Here is a 19,880-nt window from a genome sequence, read left to right as displayed (position 1 = left end):
CCTCTCCCCCAAGAGAGTTCCATCTGCCAGAGAATTACAGGGCACAAAGACAGTTCCCTCAGACACCAGCACTGGGACCCAGGCCTTTCTTCATCTCCCTTCCAGGTCTGGGGGGTACTTCTGTCTGCAAGGACTAGGTCCTGGCCATGATGCTACCTCTCTTGTCTCTGGGTCTCAGTTTCATCATTTGTAAAGCGTTTGGATGAGACTGGTGATCCCTAAGGCTTTTTCCAGCTCTGTCGGTTCTGAAATTTTATGAGAGCTTGGAGATCGGTATCTGAATTCCTGTGCTGTTACGAACTAGCTGTAACATTTGAACAAGTAACCACTGCTCCCTGTACCTCTCCTAGGAAAGATTTGCACACTGGGTGACCTTGAGACCCAAAAGAGATAATGTGTCTGTTGTGGTGGTGACTGAAAAGTCATTGTAAATGTAGAAAGTGTTGTTTTCCATTTGGAGCGTGGCACCTGAGTGATCCTTGTCTCTCTACATGGTCCATTGTCTCCCTTTTTCCTCCAAAGCCCCATTGGCTTTGCCCTGTGAGCTGGTGTTTGCTCTGTTCTCCTCTGCTCACCAGTCACTCAAATGCACTCACTGGGAGTGCTGGCCTCCCACGTTCTTCCAGGTGTCTACACGTTGACCTAATGTAACAGGCTTAAAATAATTTCAGATTTGCCTTAATTTGGACAGAAAGGTTGACCTGAAGTACACCGCTGGGCTGTTTTTGCAAAGGGCTTCTTGCCCAAAATATTTAAGTATATGAGTCAGAGATGAAATTTACCTACCTAAGAACACACTGTTTTTAAAGCATCTTTAGGAGTACCAGATATATATGCACAGCATAGTTACAGTATAACCAGAGAGTAACCTCACTTAGGTTGATGTAAAAACACTTTTTGTCTCTTAAGGAAGACCCATCAATTTACCTTTTAGCCTTCCCAGAATATTCCAGAGTGGGGTAGGAACAAGTGCCGTGGTTTGTATCTGTACCTTTGTGGCTAGAACAACCCTGAGATTTGAAAGCTGCACTAGATGCTAGACACTAGAAATAGTCAGTTGCCTTGTCAGTTCCTCTTGGTCCATAGATTAAGTCTGAGAGTTGATTAATTTGAGGCTGGTGTGTGGGCTGTGGGGCAGAGATAGAGCAAAGGGGATTACTTACTAATTTAAAAGAATAAATACATTTGCAAGGGAGAAGGTGAAACTAGGTAGGATTTACCTCTTGATCATGTATATATAAACCATCGATTCTATAGAATTTACATCCTGATTGCTTTTCTGCAAGAAACCTGACTTCTCTCATCTGACAGTAACAGAACTATTTCTGTATGAAAACAAGCTTCCCCTTCCTTTACTCAAACTTGTTCACACTTTTTGCTGATTTCAGATCACCCCTTCCCTTGGGGCTGGTCAGAATAGAATGTTCTTTAGTTTCTACCAGAGAATCTAGCTGTGCTTTTTTTGAGTGTACAGAGAGTTGGCTGAAAAATAACATAATAAAAATAAATAGCTAAGTTTAACTGGGCACTTACCATGTGAACTGAGTGCTTTATTTACATTATGTAGTTTAATCCTCCCAGCAAGTGAGTGAGGTAGGTATTATTATCTCCCCCTTTTTAAATAGTCATGGACAGGCTGAAGCTTGGTTTGACTGCGAACCTTTCCAAAGCTGCAGAGGGCTGGAAAGTTCAGTGGTTCAGTTAAAGTGAAGTGGCAGAGCTGGTCAGTTAAGGAAGGTAGGCTGCAGTCTGACTCCGTGACCATTGCTTTCCGTCTCCTTGTAACTTCTTTTTCTTCAAGAAGACATCTTGGAAACTCCCCAAGACAACTTACAAACAACCTCTCAATTGAGAACCATGGGTGCATTCACTCAGCGCTCCTTCAGCAAAGGGAAGTGACCTTGCTGGGCACTCCCGGCACTTCCTGCAGGCAGAGACCCTGCCTGCATCCTCTGGGTCTTCTTTTGTTCACTGTTGTTCCTTCTCCTGCAGCACACCTGGGGCAGGTGTGCCCATAACGGTGGATTCCAAGCCTCAGAGGAACATGGCAACAATTCCTCATTCAATTCCAGTTATAAAATGCTAAAGGACTTGGAAGCAGCTTTCAGCCTGAGGATTTTGTCATCTGGAGTCTGTTCCTTGGAGCCTGGCCTGAGGAAAATGCCGAGGGCCCTGGGGAGAAAGGGCCCATGTTTGGGCCTGTGGGCCTGGCTGGGGGCTGGGAGGCAGTGGCCCCAGGCCCATACGGGTGCAGTGGGCGCTCTCAGTGAGCGTGTGACCCTTGGGACCTTCTGAGCTGCGAGGTCAGATTAAATCCGCCAAAACAAAGATTTGGTCTCAGTCTCTTCCTCAGGCATGTGCTTCTGTCCCCAGCAGCCCTGGCTGGGACTCTGCAGGCCCAGGAGGAGGGGCGCCCCGTGCAGCCTCGGAGCTGGACTTGGGTGGGGTACCTTCCTCACGGAAAGGGAGGCCGGCCTTGGCCGTGGGAGCCAAGGGGCCCGGGGGTGAGTCGGCGTGGCCACCTGGCCCCAGAGCCAGGCTTCCCCAGAGGTGATTATTGGCCAAGGAGGAAGAAGCAGCAAGCCAGGCCCCAGTAAAATGCTGCCACTGGCAAGGAGTCATCCCTCGGAGGCATCCCCTGTGGGCTGGACAGAATCTGAAGGGGCGAACTCCAAGTTTCCAGCAGTACTTCCCACCTGAACCTCTGGGGGTTCCCAGGGGAGCTCTGGCCTGCTAGGAGGCCGGCTTGCCGCGTGTTTCCGACACAGCCGAGAGCAATCATTGCCGCAGCCATCCTGCATCCGGCCACCGGCCCGTGCCAGGTACTGGACTCACACCGTTTTCATTGTCAGAGCCCTTCAGGTTTGGCGCTGTTATCCCCATGTTATAGATGGGGCTCAGAGAGCTAAGTAACATGCCAGTTCGTAACTGGCTGGATCAGGATTCAAACCCAGGTCTGTCTGGGTTTCTTTCCATTCCACCCTTAGGCTTCCTCAGAAGGTAGCACTAACCTGCCTTAGGACATTGATCTTGGGTGAGAATCTGGGATAGGAACCATGGCCACGGGGTTATGGATTGTATCCACGAGAGGAAGCAGGAGTGAAACATGGTCCTGGGGTAAAGGCATTGACTGCAGTTTCCCTGCATGGACAGTAGAGGTAAATAAAAATGCTCATTTTGTACTGGTAGGAACAAGATGCCCTACATCTTGTTCTTATCCTGATTTCTATGGGTAGGTCTCAATGAAGCAACTAGTTTTGGGGAAAGCTGCGATGTTTGGTACCCACACGAGAGCAGAAGCCTTTTCTGTAGCTTTTCTGTCTTGCTGATAACTTCTGGATTTTACCCAGGCTGTCAAATCTCTCCTTTACCCCTGTACCCCTTGTATCCCTCACCACTTGGTCTGTATGCTGTTATTGTCTATTCTCAATTCTGATGTGTCCTTGATCCCAAGAGGCACCTTTTCCGCACAATTTAATGCCTGTACAATTGGCACACATCTTGTAATTGAGGTCTACATTTAATGTGGCAGGGCTGTTTAAATTGTTGTTATATTTTTAGGATGGATGGAGACCAAGAATTTAGGAAATATGGTAATTCATGCATTTATTCAACTCATCAAATGCCTACAATAAACGTCAGGCATTGTGCTAGATGCTTGGAATATAGAAATAGCCAATATTCAGTCCCTTGCCTTAGGGAAGTCACAGTCTAATGGGGGAGATAGACTAGACAGATCAGCAGTTAAGCTCATTGTAATAAGGGCTCTGAATTTGGGGAACCAGGGTGTGTGGAGGGTCGGAGGAAGGAGGGAGAGGAGGTGGGGAGGCTGGGGGCACCTTAAGGAGAAGGTGTATCGTGAATGGGGTGGGAAGACAGAGGGTTTGGGAGTGTGCTGGGATGGGTTGGGGAATGGTATTCTGGGCAGATTGACCAGTTGGAGCAAACAAAAGTTCAGACTCATGAGACACTAGGATGCGTTTGTGAGCCTCAGAGGCTCATTCCAGCGTGTGGCTGGAATGGTGGGTGTGGAGACCCGGGAGTAGAATGAGGCTGTGGGGATAGGCAGGGGGCAGACCATGGGGGCCCTCGAGCTCGTGCAAATCGCCATCACCTCCATCCTGAGTACAGTGGCCAGTCGTCGAGGGGTTTCACGCAGGGGGGTGACGCCCTGATCTGTGTAGAAAGTGGGTGGGAAAAGGATGGTGGGGCGGGGTGGAGGACGTGGACAGAATGACAGCTATTTAGGAGAAAGGAGAGTTACCCCAAATGAAGCCAAAAGCCTCATTCTCATTTACTATTCCCAGGCAGCGTGGACCTGATCACGGAGACTTGAGGAAGATCACACAGTGGTGCCGCAGGGCATCTAGAGCTAGAATCTGCGGGCCTAAAAACAAGTGGCCTTGCTTTTACCTTAACCCCATCACATGTGCCCTTGTCTCAAGAAAGCCATGTGATCCATAGGCAGGCTGACTATAGGAACGGATGCTGGGAAAAGCTAGAAAAAGAAGAAAAGCTTTTCCCTTGTCTCTGCTTCTTAAGGAAGGGTCATATCAACCTACAGTGGTGACATTCCAACTTGTACTTGCCAAATTAGCTCACCAGTCCATTTTTTACGAATGGATGGAATACACAGCGGACAGATCCGAGTGCGGTATAAGAGATTAAGCATGAAATGTCGTAAGGAAACAGTAAATTGCTATGGTTGCTCCCGGGGGTCACGCAGAAAATGTAATCAACGTTGTCTGGCCAGCCTTCAAGGGACACTTGGGGGAGGGATGCTGGGTGAGAGGTAGAAGGAGTTCTCCGCTATGCTGGGGATGCTTTGAAGGAGGTGGGAGGTGATTGTGGATACTGTGACCCAAGACTTACGGTTCTTTTCCCCTTCCCACTTCCCCGAACAGGTGCAGTGCCATACTTACACGGGGTACTGCTGGTGTGTCACCCCAGATGGGAAGCCCATCAGTGGCTCTTCTGTGCAGAATAGAACTCCTGTATGTTCAGGTACCGTAGGGAAGGGCGGGAAGAAAGAAAAGGGTGGGAGAGGGACCCCTTGGCCGGTCTCCTGAATCTTGTGGGTGCACTTTTGAAAGATTGGTGGTGGTTATGAGCCCTCTTCCAGGTCAGGGAGGAGTCTACCCAAACATGCTTGCTCTGTTGTCAGCTGGGTGATAGGGCCAGTGTATGTCTGTGTGTATGTATTTATTTTGAGTTTAAGTTTCTGGTTCAGTGCTCTTTTCTCAAGCATCGGCCATGACCTCTAGAGAGCATGGCATATAAGTTTGTACCTTGTGTGCTCTTGGTTGGTAGTGGCCCTGGGTGCACACTTTATTGAGATAAATTTCAAGACTGCGTTGGAGTTCAACATCAAAGGCTGTGACAACCAATTAGTGATGTCTTTCACGGGTGCAGGAGAGGAGAGTGGTGGTCTACGTTGCCATACGTTTGCAACCCCTGAACAATGTGATGTATGGTGATGGAAAACATTCATAACCGCGGCCCTCAAATCTGGCTGTCGTCAGCAGTGCCTAGGGAATTCGAAAAGAACCCAGGTGTGGGGGCTTCTCCTTCCGTGTTCGGATCCAGTGGTCATGGAGACTTGGAGTCCACATGTTTAGGAAGCTTCTCAGGTGGTTCTCATGATGACACAAGTTAGGGAACCACTGCTTTATAACAACTCTCTGGGTGAGTCCATAGGAAAAATTAAGTCCTTTTTATTTCCAACTTTATAGGCATAGAGAAATTTTGTTCTTAGGCCAGTTTTGTGGGATCGCACATTACGGATTTAGGCAAGCTTCACACTTCCCACTTCCATTCAGATGGGAAGGGACTTCAACACACTCCCTTAATTCACCATGCAGCTCAGCCCACGTTAACAAAAAAAAGCCTATCCCATCCACCAGCTGCTTCCTATTTCTCTGTAATCTGTGTATACGAGATTCTATTTATTTACTTGTTTTTAATTTTTAAGTGCAAGCAAAGTAGAAAACGTTATTCTAAAACCTCTGGGAAATTCCAAAGGCAGTCCTGCTGTCCTAACGTTTTCCTTTTTTCCCCAAATTTATTCATTTTTCAACCAGCCCTGCTATATAAGGGGAAAAGTGAGTGGAAAGGGCAGTAAGTATCTACATTAGGAAACCAAAATGCGCAGGCCAAAAAGGAAAGTTTACTTTATTTGTGGTTTACATGGAAACTGGAAACCTTAATTGGGCTCGGTGTGGGGAGGGGGAGGAATGAGGCCTCCTTGCAAATGACCTGGAAAGTTTCATATAAAGCAAACAAATGTGCTAGAAACAAGTCATGCAGGGAAATATAATTGAATTCGCACAAAGCTAGTATACGGAGAAGGGGTTGGATACGGATTGCGATGTGTTTCTCCTCTTTTGTCGCGGGGACTTCCACAGATGCCCTGGTGTGCCTCGGCTGGCTGTGCCCTGCATGTGCGGGGTTGGGTGTCATGGGAAAGGCAGGTGCAACAGGGTCAGGACCGTCGGATGGCGGCACAGGGCATCCAAGCACGTGCAGGGCAAAGCGTTTGGCCAACCCCCCAGACTGCCCCCTCCTTGGGGAACACGCTGCATCTAGAAAATTGTTTCCATGCCTCAGACTGTTTTGGCCCATTCATTACAATTGGGCCAACAATTTTCTACTTAATGCAGATGGAAAATCGCCGATTTCCTGCCCTAACCAGCAAGGGATGTCAGTCATTGCATTTGCAGTGAGAGGGGTTTTCTTTGCAGTTGGCCCCCCTGGCTGGATAGGGCTCAGAACATGGAGTTGGTGGGAAGTGGAGGTGAGGGGCAGTCCGTGGAATGTTCAACAAAGGAGTTATGTGGTTGTGGAATTTTGTAAAAATCTGGTCAAGACTATTGCCAGGGAGCCTGGAAATCATTGTTCATCTCAACAGTGCTGTGATATCAGTGACATTGATGTTAAACAAACCCCAGTCGCGTGTATGTATGTACTCACTTTGTATATAATGTTCCTAGATGTGTATACAATATATATATATACATAACCACAGGCTCATAACATCAGGCTTTACCAACTCTTTGAAAGAAACCAACCGCGACGCATTCTGAATGTCTGTGTTTTTGTTTCCCCTCTCACCCAAGGTTCAGTCACCGATAAGCCCGTGAGCCAGGGTAACTCAGGAAGGAAAGGTGAGTGGAGTTTCACGCTTTATCTGAATGTTTGCTTCTAAAGCCAGTCCAAGCAGGCATTCTTAGACAAGATGGAAGGAGCCTGGGGTGAAAGCTAAAAGTGCCCTGCAGAAAATTCCCATTCTTATTCTGTGTTTCCTCCCAGAAGCCCGGAGGTAAGTAAGGCTCGTACGGCAGTGGGGACCAAGCTCCCAGAATTTCTGAGAGAGAGGTGAGCGGGTGCAGTGCACAGAGCTGGCAGGGACCCTGAGACTCTTGGTTCCTGGGAAGTTCAGTCAATAAGCTACCAGTGTAGCCAGCATTAAACAGAAAAAGCACAACGAAGGCAGGGATGCCCAAGTCTGCCCTGACCCTTTTATTTTGGAAACCCATCTGAACATTTCCTCCTCCTTGATTTTCCTTGATGATTGTCCCAGCACATCCAGATTCTTTTCACTAAGACTAGATGCTTCATGGTCAGGTGACTTATGCAGCTGTTATCTTGAAATTCTTAATTATTTTCCTTTGAACTTGGGTTTTGTAAGTATAGTCCAGTGGGACAAAGAAGTATGTGTGTGAGCAGAAGAGACACGTGTACTATGCCTACCTGCCGCAGCCTCATTGGCAGAGGGCTCTTGTGATGCAGGCTACAGGGCTTCCATAGTACGCTTAGAATTTTCATTTTTCATTACCTAGAACAACGCTAAATAACAAATTAAGAAACATCGTGACAAGTCAGGAGAGAGACTATGGAAGAGAGGATAAGCCTTGATATTTTAGTGTCTTTTGTGGCACCTTTTCCCCTGCTTTTCGAACAAAAGGCTTTGCATTTTCACTTGGCACTGGGCCTACAAATTGTGCAGCTGGCCCGACTAGGGCATCTGTCTGGGCGCTGTTTAGTGGACCAGCCGACATGAGGAATAGGTCCTTGGGATGTGCTGACCACACCTTCCAGTGTGCTGACACTAGGCTTCACCGCTTCTTACTTCTAGGACAGCATACACACTGGTAGTTGCATGGGAAACAGGTATCGGTTTTATTGTACATGCAAGCACTTCAGAAGCCCCATTTTGTGTCCTCGGGTAAAACTCAGACCGGAGGTCTCGACTGAGTTGGAGCCCTCCCACCCGAATCTGGGCCTTGGGAACTTCAGGCTCATAAGAACCCATGTGGAGAGTTGGGCACGCAAGGATCAGTGTGGGGTGTACAGGCTTATCCTCCACCGTGGTCACAGGGAGACCTTGTGGACCTTGCCCCAGGTGCTTATTCCTTGGGGACCAGAACAGGAGGCAGAGTCCCACTGCCTGAATGCAGGAGCCGAGAGTCTGGAGAACATGCTGTCACTGCATGCTGTCCCTCCAAGAAGACGTGGAAGTGGAGCTTGGTGATTCCACCACCCAATAGAAACCATGGACCAAGCGACCCGATGGGCTGCTCCCCTTCCAGCGAGCAGGAGCGAGTAAGTGGGTGAAAGAAGGGAGCAAGCACCTTTCCAGGTCCTTCCAAGCACAGGGGGAGACAGCCTCAAGTGTTGGTAGTTCCCTCCTAGGAGGGAAAGGAGGAGGGGGGATGAACGTTTCTTCACGCAAAGATCTGAAATCATCAACACTGTGAGTGGCGTGTCTGCCTGTAATTTACTGGGGTTGGAAAAGGGAGCTGCCTTCAGTTTTGCTTGTTGCAACTGAAGTCTTCAGGAGCATAGCGTTTATTCCTGGGCGTGAGGTCCTGGTGGTAGGGGAAAAAAAGAGCGATCGTTCAAAACGGACCACCCAGACTTTCCCCACCAAAGGGAACTCAGTACACGATGCTGAATGAAGCACCTGCAGCAAGAAAGGCCAACCAGAGGATTCTGGATCTTCAACTGCACAGAGAAGTACTTCCCCGCTTGTCCTTTCAAGTTTGTTGTGGCTTTGTACCCTGTGGATAACAGTAAGAACCAGACCTGTGGTCATGGCGGGCTCTTGCTGATCCAGTTGGAGGAAGGCGGGGGAATCCAATTCCTCCAAGGATGATGCGGGGAACAGGGGGGTAGAGTCTGAAGCCTCGTGTCAGGGGGATAAGTTTCCAGCAGTTTCTAGCTCTTTGCTCCCTTACCCCGGTGGGTTCCTCCCTCCTAGATGGTTGTGTGGAGGCTTCCTTTTTGGTGCAAAGGGCTGGCAGAGGGGTGGGGGGAGATGCTAGGGCTGACTCGCCCCTGGACACTTGACTTCCGCCCAGTGGCCTCTCTTTCCTTCTACTTCAGAGGGTCCACAGAGGTGTTGAATCTCTTCTGTTTGTCTGCCACGGGCAGTGCAGTGAAAAGCAGGTTCGGGCCACCTGTAGGAAGGGCCACCTGAAGCCACACCTGTCCAGGAAGCTGGGGTTTGAATGGGAACAGGGTGCGAGAGGGCATTTATAATATCCTGTGTCAGCCCCGCCGAGGTCCCTTTCTCAGCTGCCGCTTAAGAATGGAATGTGCTCCGGAGGGCAGCAGGTGGGAGGACACAAAGGGCCGTTGTCTGAGCTCATGCCCACATGTGGGGTCTCCTAGAAGGCATCTCCCTGGAGCCGGAGCTTGCAGCCCAAGACCTGCCCAGAAGGATGCTAGGCCCGGAGGACGGCCAGAAAGGGGGCGAGGCCGGGGGTCTGGGTGTGTGTGTTGGGGGGTTGGTGGGGCGGGGGAGGAACGGACCCAGCTCCTTCTTTCCCCACCCTCTTGCCTTTTTGAACATGCTCCACGGATGGGGCTTGGAGGGATCAGTTCTCTCCACCGGGGAGGAATGAAAAGGCGTATTGTGCGATGGAGGGTCTGGTTGCCAGCCAGCAATCAGTCCTCCAAAGGAGAGGAGGAGAAAAAGGAGAAAGGCAGAGCGGGAGGAGGCTGGGGGAAGAGGCCCAGGGAGATAGCGGGAGGCAGGGGAGAGGGAGAGAGGCCAGGCGGTAGCAGGTCACAGCCGTCTGGCTCGCAAGGAGGTCTGGGTCGCTCCTGATCCTGGGTCCACAGGTGTGGGCCCGAGGGGAGAAGTGGGGGACGGAGGGAGGGAGGTCCGGTTATCTTACCCAGATGCATGTGCTCCGGGAGGGGAGGAGGGTCAGAACTTCAGACTATTTACTTAATCCCTTGGAATGTCCTTGCCTCGCTCTGTTCTTTGGGCCCCTTGTGTTTCACAGACTCCTTTATGGGCACATGTGTGGTAATTAACACATGCAGGGTAGGTCCCGGGCCATGTGTTTGAGTTTCAAATATCCATTGATCTGGGGCACTCCCATCCTGCTGCCCCTCCCTTCTCCGTCGATCCTCGCCCTTGGAGAGAGATGGAAGGAGTATGTGTGTGTTTTGGGGGGTGGAGGGCACACGTGCATCCACATGTGTTTTATTGATGCTACAGAGGAATATCAGAAGAGAGGAAAGGACCCCCAGCAGCCCCTTGAGCTCTGACGATCTGCTGCTAAAACAGTCGAAAGCTGCAGAAGTTGAGAGACAGAAAGGAATTTTGGGTTTCCATTGAAACAGGAAAGTGGATGGGAAGCAAAATATGTTTAGAGATGGTGGTTTTACCCTGAGAAGCTTTTCCTGGCCCCCCAAGGCTTGTGGATTTTCCTGAGGTGCCTCTTTAAGTAGGGGTCTTGATGCTAACAAATGTGGGTGAGTTGGGGGGTTTCCAGGATAACCAAACACAAAGTCAGGGACTGGTCCTGGGCTTCATTACTTATGAGGTGTGGAAGGGAAGTTCTCAGCCTCCAGTGGGGTGTTGGTGGGGCAGGTGAAGAATGATTAAATGGGAGAATAGCGGGAGAGCACTTGGGCAGTGATTTCTGGCAGTTCTCTGGGAACTTTTTCTCCCGAGCGCCCAGGACCTTATAGATCCCAGGGTGATGCTTCGATAGGGGGCAAATGAAAATTTAGGGTTATTGGGAGTTTTCTGCAATTTTCTCTTTTCCTGCTTCTTAGAGGTCTGGGAGTGAGCAGTGTAAGGAAAATGAGAGAAGAATGAAAACAATAGCAAACTGCCTACACTTTCTGCATGGGCTTCTGTGTTTGTGAAACCAGTCTTGGAGAGAAGCGAAACTTCCAAACTCCAACCTACCTTTAATTTGCTGAAACTTCTTTTATTCCCCCACTGGCTACTCCGTAGTCTGTGTTCCAAGTCAAGAGTGAGTCACAGTTATTTCTCCAAGGTCCCTCTCTGGGTCTCAGTTTTTAGAATCTCTCCTGACGTCTGGTCTACAGGTTGGTGCCAACTTGGAGACCTCTGTCACTCAAGTGACGGAGCTAACCTCACTCTCACTCAGGGCTGAGGGAGGTGCTTAGGGCAGGGATGATGGATGGCAGGTCTCCCAGATGAAGGGGACCCAGCAGCCTCTAGCCTCCACCCTCATGGTGGTTAAGCATACCTGAAGGAGGTTTACTTCGTTGCCTCAAGCCTGGCTGAGGTGTGCAAGGCTGGCTATCTCAGGGCATTCTACACATGGACCGTCACCCCTGTTCATGTGACTTTAACCTCTTCCCAGCTACCTCTTTTTTCTCTTCCCCCAGCACAGAGGGGGAAGCTGGATCCATAACTGATCTTTCAGCCTTGCCATCAGATAGCTCAAGTCCGATTACCTACCAGGCTGGGCTGGATTTCTTTTCTTTTTTTTTTTTTTTTAATATATATATGTATATATATTTTACATCTTTATTGGATATAATTGCTTTACAATGGTGTGTTGGTTTCTGCTGTATAACAAAGTGAATCAGCTATACATATACATAGATCCCCGTATCTCTTCCCTCTTGCGTCTTCCTTCCTCCCACCCTCCCTATCCCACCCCTCTAGGTGGTCACAAAGCACCGAGCTGATTTCCCTGTGCTATGCGGCTGCTTCTGGGCTGGATTTGAATGGAGCTGGGCAGCTAATGACCTCTGTGGGTTGGCCTCGGCTCACACTGGAATTCCCTGTGGAGAAGCATTCATTCTGATACGTGCCCACTACAAACTGTTCCTAAGCATCTCCAGGCCCATGAGAGGTGGCTCTTTTCCTCTCTGCATGCACGTTACTGCTGCTTTCCGGTGTCTGAGCCACCCTGGACCAAGCCTGGCTTATCACTATATCGGCTTTGAAGAGATGGGTTGTAAAGGGGTGTGTGCGAGGGTGCTTGAGTGTTCATGCATGTGCCGTATCTCTCTCTACCCACGCTTAATTACTGCCCCAGCAGGGCTCCGTCTACTCATCCCCCGCCCTCCATCTCAGCCCCTATTCTGTGGTCTCCAAAAGAAAGTTTATGCATGGAGGATGCTAAACGAAGAGTGTGAATCCTTGCCGTATCCTGATTTCCAAGGACTAGAGAGGAGATGGGGTTTAGGGATCTGGAAAAGCCTTCTAGCCATGGATTCTAATGAGTCCCTGGCGTTGTTAGTAACCATTAGTGTTTTTATACTTGGCTCTTTTGTTCTTTCGTTCAACAAATTTTCATTGAGACTTTACTAAGTACCAGCTTTGGTAGTTACTGAGGATCCAGTGACAAGTGAAACGATAAGAGCCCTCGCCCCGTGGAGCTCACATTCTAATGGTTCTCAGCCTCTTCTTGTAGCGGGTATCGTCGGGTGGAGGTGAAGCCTCCCAGAGGGGCACAGACCTCTAGATGCTGGGATGCTTGGGAGCAGGGGAGGGAAGGCAGGTGGCGCCTGCAAACGCCCTGGTCGGCAGCTCCCACGGCCAGAGCCTCTAAGGAAAGACCCTTGGAGGAGGCTGCCTGGGATGAGCATGGCCCACCGGCAAGTTCTTGATTCCTATGCCTGGTACCTTTGTGGTGCCCCCAAAGTCCAGGTGAGACAGCCCAGAGCTTGTCAGGCCGCTGAGAGTATGTCCATTTGCTCACTGTTCCTTGGATGAATGAGTTCAGTCCCAGCTGTGGCCCAGCAAGCTGGAGGGAGCCAGCGATTGCAGCCTGTGGGTGGACAGGCCTCAGGGCCACATCCGAACTACTTCTCCAGCTCTAAGCGCCACGTAGCTCCTGTGGTCAAGGCCGAGGAATTGTCACTCTCCGGTCCTGTTGCACCCGTCGAAAGAAAGCCATGAGTTTCAAGGGCTGTTTATTCTAAAATTGATGTGGAAAGGCAATGGAACTAGAGTAGCTAAAACAATTTTCAAAAAGAAAAACAAAGTGGGAGGAGGCACTCTATGTGATTTTTTTTAAACCAAGAGATCTTTAGTGTTTTATTCCCTTCATGACCCTTTATGAATTTTCAATCCATGCTTCCGTTCGATCATCTGAACAAATGTGGTGACTCCACATCTTGTTCAATGTTTATTTTATTTCTTTTTGTTTTTTAATGACTTAGTTTTAAATTTAAGAAGAAGGTGCAGAAAGTTTCCATATACCCCCTGCCGCCACACATGTGCAGCATCCCTAACCATCAATATCCCCCCCGCAGAGTGAGTACATTTGTTACAACTGATCAACCTAAATTGACACATCATTATAACCCAAAGTTCACAGTTTATATTAGGATGCACTCTGGGTGTTGTACACTCTGGGGGAATGGACACGTGTGTAGTGATATCCACCATTATAGTATCATACAGAGTATTTTCACTGTCCTATTGACCTAGAGATCAATGGAACAGGAAAGAGAGCCCAGAAGTAGGCCTACACAAGCATGGCAAACAGATTTTTGACAAAGGTGCAAAAGCAATTCAACAGAGGAAAGATAGTCCTTTCAACAGATGGTGCTGTAGCAACTGGGCATCCACAGACCAAAACAAAAACAACTCCCCGAGACCTTCCCTAAATCCCACACCTTATACGAAAACCAACTCAAAGTGGATCTTGGACTTCAATGTAAAATCTAAAGCTATTAAAACTTTTAGAAGAAAACATAGGAGAAAATCTTCAGAACTTACGGCTAGGTGAACCTTGAGCTTTGGTGTCTGAGGACATCAAACACGTGATCCAAAAATTTTTTAAATCGATAAATTGGCCTTAATCAAAATTAAAAACTTGCTCTTGAAAAGATCTTGTTAAGAGAATTAAAAAACTACAGACTGGGAGAAAATACTTACAAACCACCTATCTGACATAGGACGTGTGTAGAAGATACAGAGAACGCTAAAAAACTTAACAGTTGAAAAACAATTTAATTTAAACACGGGCAAAATAAATGAATAGGCATCTCACCAAAGCACATATGCAGAGGGCAAATAAATACACAAAAAGGTGTTCAACATCATTAGCTATAAAAAAAAGTGCAAATTAACCAACAAGGGCCTACTGTAGAGCACAGGGAACTATACCCAATATGATGTAATAACCTATAAGAGAAAAGAATCTGAGAAAGAATATATATATACATATATATATATAGCATATATAAAAAACTGAATTGTGCTGTACACCTGAAACTTACATGATATTGTAAATCACTATACTTCAATAAAAAAATTTTTAAGTGCAAATTAAGACCATGATAAGATATCACTACACACCTATTAGAAGAGCTAAAATAAAAGTAATGACAATACCAAATGTTAATGAGGCTGCAGACGAACTGGATCTTTCATACATTGTTGGTAAGAATGTAATATGATACAGCCACTCTGAAAAATACTTCGGAAGTTTCTTAAAAAACTAAACAACAAAACATATGCTTACCATATACTCTAGCAATTGCACTCCTGAGCATTTATTCCAGAGAAATGAAAACTTATGTCCACACAAAAACCTGTACACAGACAGTCACAGCAGCTTTATCTGTCATGGCCAAGGGTGGAAACAACCCAAATGTCCTTCAATGGGTGAAACAAACTGAGGTGCATCCATACCATGGAATACTACTCGGTAATGAAAAGGAGCACACCATTGACACATGCAGCAACAACTGGGTGGATTTCAAGGGCATTATGCAAAGTGAAAAAGTCCAACCTCCAAAGGTTGTATACTGCATGATTCCATTTATATAACATTGCAGAAATGACAAAATTGTAGAGATGGAGAAAGGATTAGTGGTTGCCAGGGGTGAAAGACGGGGTGGAGGAGAGGAAGTGTGATTATAAAAGGGTAGCACTTGGGAGATCTTTGTAGTGATGGGCTACTTCTATATTTTTTTTTTTTTTTTTTATGCGTTACGCGGGCCTCTCACTGTTGTGGCCTCTCCCGTTGCGGAGGACAGGCTCCGGACGCGCAGGCTCAGCGGCCATGGCTCACGGGCCCAGCCGCTCCGCGGCATGTGGGATCCTCCCAGACCGGGGCACGAACCCGTGTCCCCTGCATCGGCAGGCGGACTCTCAACCACTGCGCCACCAGGGAAGCCCTACTTCTATATTTTGATGGTGGTGGTGGTTGCATGAATCTGCACATGGATAGAATTGCATAGAACGACACACCACCCACCCACCCACCCACAGACAAATAAGTACATGCAAAAACTGGTGGAATGTGAATAAGGTCCCTGGATTATACCAATATTAATTTCCTGATTCTAATATTATGATGTTATCCGTATAATTATGTTAACTATAAGAATGCTATCACTGGGGGACACTGGGTGAAGGGTACATGGGACCTCTTTGTTTGCAACTACCTGTTGCAAAATCATTTCTATAATCATTTCAAAGTAAAGAGTTTTTAAAAAATTAGCCCCGTGTCTGGGTGAACCCAGCCCTGAACCAACTCTGCTGCTGCCAGTGCCACCTCTCCCCTACTTCTCCTCCGCTTTGTCACCACGCCCCCTTCTTCCATCTCTGGTCTACCTTTTTCACCAGCCTCTTGTTTCCGTACTTACTCAAGAAAATGTGGAGCTTGACGGTGTGGGCAACTGCTTGCAAAAAGACAGCTTTAAGCTTTTTTGGGGAAGGAGTAGATGGAATGTAAAAGAGTCATCTCTTGCTCTGGAAAGGACCCGAAGTACCCAGATAACTTGTGTTCTCAAAGGTCAGAATCAAGACAGCTCACAGTATATTTCCCGTTGGTCATGGGACATGCATCTCAGGAAAGGTGGAGGTTAACTAACATTCCATCCTCCTCCTGGTATGATTCAAGCCAGGTTCTTAAGGGACATTTTTGCAAACAGGCACCACTGTCTCCCTGTGAGGCCCAGAATAAGTCACCTTGACTTTCACACTGGGTCCCTGAGTCACATGCTGAGGGGCATGATGGCTCTGGCATAAATGTGGTCCCTTCAAAAGCAAGAACCTTCCAGCACTTCTACCAGGCTGAAGTGTATCTCCATGTCTTGGTTAAAGACGGCCAATGGCAGCCTAAATGAATACAAGAGGGAGGGTGTCCAGTGATGGACATGGTTTGGGCAGAGCCCAAGAATTAAAGGGGACTTGGGATCATTGAGAGACCTTCCGAGTCTCAGGACGGGGGTGGTGGTTTCTTTTTCTGTCATTCTCCAACGTTCCTCAGTCTCAGAGACCCCAAGAGATGCCATTAATACAGATTCCTCCTCTGGCCCCTTTGACACATTTGCTTTTGAAGGACCTGGAAGAGAAAGCTCTTTGTATGTGGTCAGAATAAACTCATTGTACACCCAAACAATTAACTCCTCAATGGACTTGCCAGCCCCTTGAAAGGCCCGGCCCTGCTTCCTTGGACCTCTTGGGCTCTATTCAGTCCCATAAGCACACCAATGTTTTGGGGGTTTTGTTTTGTTTTGTTTGTTATTCTGAAAAGTCTTTCCCTGAGAATAGTCAGAGCCGGTCAACATTGTCCTCAGCCCCGCATTTATCTCCACTCGCCAGCGAATGTCAATCAGGAATCAAAAAGCCAAACAGAGGAGGCTTTAAACGGTGTCATCAGGGGTCGAAGTGACTTCCAGCTGTCTGTGCGTGGGCCAGGCCTTCTCGCAGGGCAAAGAATTGTGCTGTCACACAAACCCACTGTCTGGATAGGCTCGCAGAGCCCGTGCGGGGGCTGCGGCTTTCTGGGGCTGCACCTGCAAGGAGAGGCGTGGTTGGGGGCTGGGGGATCTCCTGCGGCCAGACGCCCCGCTCTGGGCCTGGGTGGTTTCCAGCGCTGTTTGCTCACTGCCTCTGGAGCCTTGAGCAAATCACTTTCTTGCGCTGAAACTCAATCTCTTTTTATCTGCCTGGTGACTTCCTCTGCCCTGGCCGGTGGTGAGAATAGATGAAGAAAGCCACCTGCCAGAAACTCTGAGTGTTGCAAAATGTGGTAACACTTATTATAGTTGATCTTGACATCATCCTTGAGAAATTCTCTCAGATTTGCCTTTTTTTTTTTTTAATGTTTCCTAATTTACTTTTTTCTCCCTGTAAAAGAAATGGTCATCTTTGAATCGGGTTTTTTCAGTATTCTGTGTTCTTCTCGGTCTGAAAGAGTATTATGGTATCAAAGAGAAAGAAAGTCTTACTATTTGAGGTCTAAAAGAATCACCAAGATTAAACATACACGCACATGAAATCATCATATGCATTCATGTAAACTGAGATTCAGATATAGTTTTCTTTAAGATATACAGGAGAGTCTCCCCCCAAATTAAGGATTGCTCAGATAATCTAGCTACTGCCACCTGACGATTTACCTGTGATGACTTTGGTACTCCATCCCCGCTTCGTTTTAAAAACTTTATTAAGGTATAATTACATACCATAAAATTTACCCAATGTAAATGTACAATTTAATGAATTTAGTACCGTTATAGAGACGTGCGGTCTTTACCAGAGAACATTTCCATCACCCCCAAAGAAACCTTGTACCCATTTATAGTTATACCCCACTCCCTCCTCCAGGCAACCATGTATCTGCTTTCTGTCTCTATAGATTTATCTTTACTAGGCATTTCATATGAATGGAATCAAACAATATGTAGTATTTGCACATGGCTTCTTTCATTTAGTATAATGTTTTTGAAGTTCAGCTATATTATTACGCATATCAGTAATTCACTCCTTTTAATTGCTAAGTAATATTCCATTGTATGGGTATATCACAATTTGGTTATCTCTTCACCAGTAGACGAACATTTGGATTATTTCCAGTTCAAGGGTATTACGAATAATGCTGCTGTCAGTATTTGTATACATGTCTTTGGGTGGATATGTCTTTGTTTTTCTTAGATAGATTCCCAGGAGTGGAATTTCTGGATTGAATGGTAAGTTTATGTTTAACTTTTTAAAGAATTTGCCAGACTCTTTTCCATCATGGCTACCCAGTTTTACATTCCCATCAGCAAGGAATGAGGGTTTGAGTTTCTCCACATCCTTGTCTCTTGATAGTGTCTATTTAAAAAATTTTAGCCATTCTAGTAGGTATGTGGTGGTATCTCACTGTGGTTTTAATTTGTGGTTTCCTAACGACTAATGATATTGAGCATCTTTTCATGTATTTATTAGCTGTCCGTGCAGCTTTGAAATGACTATTAAAATATTTTACCCATTTTAAAATCAGGCTGTTTGTCTTATTATTGAGCTGTAAGGTTTACTTTACTTTTTATTTTTAAAACTTTATAGAATTTTAATTCTACAAATCCAGTTTTAAAAGCAAGCAGTTGGATAAGATGATTTAACACTCGATGATTTAATACCTTCTTTAAGAGGCCTTTAGAGTCTTTTACAGCTACCCAGTGTCCCGAGGCTAGGAGTGCAGACATCCTTCACTTTTAGAAGAGGATATCACTGCCCAGAGAAGAAAAGTGAGGGGTTCAGGTTACCCAACTTAGTTGGTTGCAAAGCCGGTATCTGCACTGTGACCCCACTGGAGACCGGGAGGCCAGGGGCACATGCGGAAGCTTTTCTCTCTCCCCCGGGCCCAGTGTAGGTCCTGGTGTTGCCCCAGGGCTTGCCAGGAAGCAGGCCTGATGTGGACCTTGGACCCAGGCCTTGGACCTATGTTTGGTAGAAGGGTGCGCTTGTTTGCTGGGTTGGATGCCAGGTGCCCAGGTGCCCGGAGATGATGGTCAGAGGGTCCTATTGGCTTTGGCTTGGCTGCCCATCCTTGGGGCATGCTGGATTTCACAGGTGGCTCTCCTGGCAGCAGGGCACTTTATCTCTTCTCACTTCATAAAGATTTCCAGCTAGGGCCTCCATGGTGGCAGTGCAGCTGTATGTCTTCACCCTCGGTGACCCTACCCTGCAGGAAGATTCACTCCCTGCACGTGGCTTCATGCTATGTGGGCTTCTGGCCCTGCATCTGGGCAATTGTGGAGGTCCTCGACTTCCCCGGGGAGACTGGAAACCCTCCTTCCTCTCCTTGAGCAGCAGATTTCTTTACTGATTGCTGGACCAGATGGGCAGTCCCAGACTCTCACGTGGATGATGGGAGAAGTAAACAGAGTATTTTCTGTCGTCCTGCTCCAGAGGGAGATACAGCTCTTGGAGTATGGGAGGATCTTAATTGAATATTAAAATATCTCATAAGCCATTTCTCACTTGGCTGGTCATTGCCGTCCCTCTGAGAATGTTTGATTTCTCACTTTCCCTTGGTTCCCTTTAAGACTCCTGAAATGAAGCCACCCTGCGTGGAGGAGCTGAGCACGCTGTGCAGGTCTATTTAGACTGTGAACTCGGCATCCGGCAGCAGCAACCAAACGTGCATTGCAGCTGCCAAAAAACTTCATTCAGTGGTTCACTGAATTCAATGGAAAGAGGTGTTAATAGAGTCAGGGAAGTGATGCCATTTTTTAAAATGACACCGTGTGGCTCTGCTCTGTGTTTCTTCTCCCTCAATGACTTCCAGATCAAACGTACACAGTTTGGCATCAAAAGATGGCTGTTCTGGATCCCGGTTTGAGGCAAATAAGATATTCAGCTTCATCAC

General features: G+C 47.4%; 1 protein-coding gene across 2 annotated transcripts in view; it reads left to right on the top strand.

Annotated features, from left to right (window-relative positions):
* The window catches only part of SMOC1 (SPARC related modular calcium binding 1), a 154,856-nt gene that overhangs the window by 95,754 nt on the left and 39,222 nt on the right, over window positions 1-19,880 (top strand). For both annotated transcript variants that reach the window (XM_065871009.1, XM_065871007.1), the window contains exons 4-5: window positions 4,905-5,004; window positions 7,116-7,163. In XM_065871009.1, the coding sequence (XP_065727081.1) occupies window positions 4,905-5,004; window positions 7,116-7,163 (148 nt within the window). The remainder of the gene's footprint in view (window positions 1-4,904; window positions 5,005-7,115; window positions 7,164-19,880) is intronic.

This window comes from Phocoena phocoena, chromosome 2, assembly GCF_963924675.1.
Source record: "Phocoena phocoena chromosome 2, mPhoPho1.1, whole genome shotgun sequence".
NCBI classification, from domain to species: Eukaryota; Metazoa; Chordata; class Mammalia; order Artiodactyla; family Phocoenidae; genus Phocoena; species Phocoena phocoena.
Note: the sequence above shows the minus strand (reverse complement) of the source record. Positions and strands in the feature narration are given on the sequence as shown.